General features: G+C 47.1%; 1 protein-coding gene across 1 annotated transcript; it reads left to right on the top strand.

The window, feature by feature from the left end:
* The first annotated feature begins 1,643 nt into the window (after positions 1-1,643).
* LOC123068138 (B3 domain-containing protein Os01g0234100-like) lies at positions 1,644-4,718 on the top strand. Its single transcript, XM_044490614.1, has 10 exons — positions 1,644-1,688; positions 1,745-1,813; positions 2,317-2,385; positions 2,495-2,542; positions 2,648-2,773; positions 2,913-3,074; positions 3,154-3,357; positions 3,673-3,879; positions 4,011-4,071; positions 4,183-4,718. Exons 1-10 carry the CDS (start codon positions 1,644-1,646, stop codon positions 4,716-4,718), a joined length of 1,527 nt encoding a protein of 508 aa, XP_044346549.1.
* The last annotated feature ends 1,210 nt before the right edge of the window (positions 4,719-5,928 follow it).

Genomic DNA, 5,928 nt, shown 5'->3' with positions numbered 1-5,928 from the left:
GGTGGCGGCGGCGGCGGGTGGCGGCGGCGGTTGCGGCGGCGATGGGATCGCGGCGGCGGCGGCGGCGGCACAGGTTAGGGTTAGGATCGTAGGTATGATACCATGTTGGAAACGATTGTTTTGGCAATGCTTCACGATGTATTGATCGGTGCAAAGTGCACGTATATATGGAGTACAAAGTGGGCCACAACCTCAAGTATACAAAGACTAGGAGGTGGGCCAGACTATACAATAGACATGCACAAACCATATATTCAACAGCCACCAACGCACCGTGGATTGAACCGCACAAGCATAGGAAGGGAAATCCACCGTCCATGTTGCGCCTCCACCTCCACCAGCCGAGAGCCATGGCAGGGGTGGACGCCCGCACTCGAGCTGCACCTCGCGGGTGGCCAGATTTGACCGTGGTGGAATGGAGACATGGCGGGTGGCCTCGAGATGATCATGCATGTATCTTCTGCCTGTGTGCCCGATCTACAATGGCAGATGAACTGAAGTCAGTTCGAGTTTCACTGTCAATAACTTGCCATTTTGTTCTGTTCTTTTAGTAATATGCCTCAATAATATTTCCAACGGAATCCACCCTTGGAAAGGTTGGAAGGTGGCCCAGATTTGTGGTGATAGGAGATCCGCTTGGAACCTGACTGCAAATATATAGATGCAAATTGAACCAGCAGCCAAGGGAGGAAAGCTCCTCTGATTTCGGACCTAATTAATTAGTTGTGCCTTCCCAATTCCCAAACATAACAAACAATCCTCTAATTTCCAGCCCCTTAATCTGGAAAAAAAGCGATATTTCCAACGTCTCGATTTTTCTAGTTTAAAATCCCGTCGACATCTTCGTCCAGGCCCAACGTTGCTTTCATTTTCCTTCTCCTCCTCCTCCCACCTCAAGACCTCGATCGGATCCAGGCATCCGGCTAGCTATCTCCAAGCAGCCATCCATGGACGACATGGTGATCCTACTCCCATGGAAGGAACCTATCTCGGATCCACGCAGGTGCATCGACGTAAGTACCATTCATTTGATTTCACTGCATAATCTCATCTGCTTCATCTGCTCCTTAATCGTCTCGAGCCTTTGATTGTTTATGATTATGATCCTGCACAAAGAGGAGAGGTTGTTCTTTTTTTCTTTTCTTTTTTGCGGAAAGAGGAGAGGTTGTTCTTGAGAAGAGAAGATTTTTGTTTTTTGTTTTTCATAACTAATGATGATTTCTCCGCCTATGGACTATCCAGTCTGCCATGACCAATGACAATGATGATATCCCCATACTCTCTTCGCTTGGCAATGGCAGCGTCACTACCGCTCATGCTGGTTTACAGCCCATGGTGAGTATGAGTACATTATTAACCATTTTCTGCATTTTAGCGACTAAAATACACAATGGTATAAACCCACATGGTATGAACGACAACTTAAATTTGTGTGGTTTGATTGATTGCAAGCTTTGACTAAGATTGTCCGGCCACTTCTTTCGTCTTCTGTGCGACTAGTTTCGTGTTCACGTTAGTCTTTTCTCTATTGTTTCTGAATGTTCCGCCATGCTTACCTTGTGGAAGTGATAAAAAAGTTATATCCTTATGTTTTTCCTGGTGATACCTATTAAGTAGTACTGTAGTGCTACTACAAATACACAATGATATTGCAAGCATTCTCCTGGTTATTCATAAGAGAATTAGAGGTATTTGTAAATCTGTACTTCTTGTGATGCGCAACATGAAAAATTGGTGATCACAGGATGAGGAGCTGCCTAATGTTGTTCATCGAAACTCTGCCGCAATTAAGGTTGATTATGTTCCTCTCAGAGTAAGTGTCCCATCGCTTTACTTTTCTACTCCCTCCGTCCGGAAATACTTGTCGGAGAAATGAATGTATCTAGACGTGTGTTAGTTATATATACATCCAATTTTATCCATCTCTTCGACGAGTATTTCGGGACAGAGGGAGTACATCGAATAGAGCATAGTTGGTTTTCATTGTTGCAATAGCTCCTCATTATTCTCCTCATATTGGTCATGATTGTATAAAGTATAAGCATGCGACTTCTTGATCTAATTAACCTACTTATGGCAGATCATTAGGCCAGGGAGCACGGATATTGAGGGGGAAATGCGCCCTGATGTTCGTTTTAAACCCACGGCTCGGAAGACTACCACTTTCAAAGTAAACTTATTTTTTATGTTTATTCTGCTTTAGAGATTTCGACTGATTGAAAAATCTCACAACTCACACTAGTTGTTACCTTTACTCACATTAATAAACAAATATTAAATTAGCTACCCTGTGTTCGTTCATTTGTTGTGTTGCAGAAAAAGAAAGGATTCCCCTCATGTTTCAAGGTTGCCAACAGAGACAAGGATGATACTTTTGTGCCCACGGTAAGGTCCTGCAAAAATGATTCCATATAGCTTCATCCATACATTTTTGCGACTAAAAAGTTTAAACAATCACATGTCCATAAACATACTCTGTTTCACTGAAAAACAGCGGAAGAAAAACAGAGAATATGATAACATATTAAGTGTAAGGCTAGCTGTAAGCAGATCGCACACTTAGTATTGGAGGAACAGACTAACTATAAATAAGATAGTTTTTCCTATAAAGATTAATTATGAAAAATGTGCTTTGGTTGTGTTACAGAGGAAGAGAGGGCGGCCAGCGGGCTCCAAACCTGCTAAGAGAAAGATGGAGCAGAAAAGGGCACGGAAGCCGGCATTGGTTGATGATATTCATAACTCGGATTTGACAGGCGATACGGAGACAAAGGTGAAATTTCCAGGGGAATATCCCAGCAGCCAGCTTCACCATAGAGAAGTTTCTTATGTTTGAGGAATAGACTAACTACAAATAAGATATTTTTCGTACAAAGACTAATTATGAATAATGTGCTTCGGTTGTGTTACAGAGAAAGAAAGGTGGGGCAGCGAGTTCCAAGCCTGTTAAGATAAGGATGGAGCAGAAAATGGCACGGAAACCGGCATTGGTTGATGACATTCATGACTCGGCATTGACAAGCGATGCGGAGGCAAAGGTGAAATTGCCAGGAGAATTTCCAGCTTCACCAAGCGTATGTCAAAATCACATGTAGTTAAGGTCTTTTAGCTGGTATTTCTTTGTTTGTACAAGGTGCTTTGGTTGTATTACAGAGGAAGAGAGGCGCGCCAACCGGTTTCAGATCTGCCAAGAGAAGGATGGGGAGGAAAATAGCACGGAAACCAGCATTGGTTGACGACATTCTTGGATCAGATTTGACAAGCGATACAGAAGAAGAAAAGGTGAAATTGCCAGGAGAATATCCCAGCTTCACCAAGAGTATGTTGAAATCACACGTAGTTAAAGGTTTTTGGCTGGTAAGTCTTCTTTCTACATTAGGTTTTCAAATGAATGAAAAAAAAGGGCAACCTGGTGCATGTAGCTCCCGCTTGCGCAGGGTCCAGGGAAGGGTCCGACCACTTTGGGTCTATAGTACGCAGCCTTTCCCTACATTTCTGTAAGAGGCTGTATTCAGGACTTGAACCCATGACCTCATGGTCACAAGGCAGCAGCTTTACCACTGCGCCAAGGCTCCCCTTCCAAATGAATGAATCTATGTAAATTTTCTTTATATATTGGAAAGTTAAACTACAAAGCAAAAATGTAACATTTCTTTTGTTCTCCTCTTGTAGGGTCTACCGGGTAGCTTTTGCACGGAGCATCTTCCAAAGAAGAATGATTTAATCACATTAGAAGATGAGCATGGGGAGAGCTATGATACAAATTACCTACATAACAGCAAGGCGCTCAGCGCTGGGTGGGGAGGATTTGCGCGTAAGCATAATTTAAGGGTCGGCGATGATGTAGTCTTTCGACTCGTCCTAAAGAAAAAATTCAAGGCGAGTTCTTCCCACACATTTCATGGACTTTTCTCCATCTTTCCTTCATAATACTTTATCTTCCAAATGCACTGTGGGATCACTTCCAGAATTTAGCGGTCTGATTTTGGGAGTGGTGTATACCTTTTCAGGTGTATATACTAAGAGGCGGAGCACCGGGTTTCGACACGCCCAAGGAGAATAGCATACAGAGTGAGTCAAGTTTCATCATCCTGTTCATAATTTTATCAACTGTACGCTTAAATAGGTTGACTATCAAATCTGAATCTTCTGTTTAATGAGTTGGTACTCTCCACAATGCAGACGAAGCAGAAGGTTCCGACCATGGTGTCATATCTAAGGAGCATCCAAAGGTCATTATCACCAAAGACAACAACCCAGCATCCGGCAACCATGGCAACAAAAATGTCAGTGGAGAAGCAGCAGGCAACGACAAAGACGACCCAGGCACCGATCTCGGCTGCGTGGAGAACTTCAACGTTGTCATCGACGGTTCGGTCATCGACCTCCCCGACGACCTGCGCAGGAGGTACTACGGGATCTGCTGCGCCCGGAAGGCGGTCCTCCACAGGAACTTGTTCGAGACAAACGATAAGTTGGCTACCAGGGTGATCATGGAGACCAGCAACATCGCGGAGTGCGTCATGGCCCCCTTGCTTGCTGCTGCTTCTTCTTCATCTCATGAGGACCTCACGGTGTGGAAGAAGACGCTCGAATTCTTGGAGCTCCTGGGAATGGACGTGGCATTCCTGTGCAGACGCGTTGACGACCTTCTCGCCATCCATGCTGCTCGGTCATCGACAGTTCGAGTTTACAGCCGCCGCCGGTGTAGAAACTGAGAGCGACTCTCAAGGATGTTGTGGAGGCAATGGATGTAGAGATGGAGGTCGTATCAACTTCATCTAGGTGCTGTAGGCAACACTATAAAAAGTGGAGTCCCAGCTAGACATTTTTACTCTCTTGTTAAATGGTTGCAGTTGTTTGACATACAGTTCATGTTGCTCTAGGTTTTCCTTGAGGTTTTTAACATGTGACTACGTGAGTATCTCGGGAAATTCAGTTTGCTAGCTAGTATACAAAAATTCACACTCCAATTACGCTCACAATTCCACGCGTAATGTTTGCACAATGTGAGCGTGAGACGTAGCAGAGTTGGAACAAAAAGTGTTAGGTTAGGTGTGAAAATGCGCGTAAAATTCAGTTTAACTTGCGGGCTTGCATCAGAACTTAAATTCAGTTTAACTTGCGGGCTTGCATCAGAACTATGCTTGATTCGTACCCCTATGACGGCAGCCGCACGTGATCAGTGTTAGACTGTATATGGATACGTAGACTTATGTATACGTGTTGTACTTGTGCTTGTACCCTTTGGTACTTATATATAATGAGATAGCCGCACCCCAAGGGTATCGAGCAGTTGCCCCAATATTCTAGTTTTACATGGTATCAGACTAGGGTTCCCGTCTTCCGCTGCACCCCTTGCTGTCGCCGCCGCCTCCGCCGATCGCTGCCACCGCCTAGCCCGATGGCCTCCGCGCACTCCGCCGCCGCCTCGGCTTCCTCTCCTGCTGGCGCGCCCGTCGCTCCCTCGTCGCCCTTCCTCGCATCCCCCCACTCGCCACGGCTTGGCGGCAGCCGTCGCTGCCCGCCGAAAGCCATCTGCAGGGCGGGCAGGGCGGGCAGGAGCAGGGCGGGCCGAGCCTGCCCCAGCCGCCGATCGCCACTGGTGGCGCCTCGCCCTCGACCTTCGCCTTCGCGCCGCCACCCTCTCGCGGCGCTGCACCGTCCGCCTACGAGGCGGCTCCCCAACCCTACGGAGCCCTTCCGTCCTACTATGGCGCTACCCCGACCTACGCTCCGTGGTACGGCGCCCCTGCACCAACCTACGGCGCCGCGCCACCAATGCCTTCTACCTGGCCGATGCCTCCGCCGTCACAGATAGCGCCGTCACCCTATGGCGCGGCCTACGGCGCCGCGCCCGCCGTGTCTTCGATGGCCACGCCTGGTCCGGTCGATGCCCCTTCCGGTCCTGGCTACGAGGCGTCCTTG

The sequence above is a fragment of the Triticum aestivum genome, chromosome 3B, assembly GCF_018294505.1.
Source record: "Triticum aestivum cultivar Chinese Spring chromosome 3B, IWGSC CS RefSeq v2.1, whole genome shotgun sequence".
NCBI lineage: Eukaryota > Viridiplantae > Streptophyta > Magnoliopsida > Poales > Poaceae > Triticum > Triticum aestivum.
The sequence above is the reverse complement of the archived record's forward strand: the minus strand, read 5'-3'. Positions and strand labels throughout refer to the sequence as shown.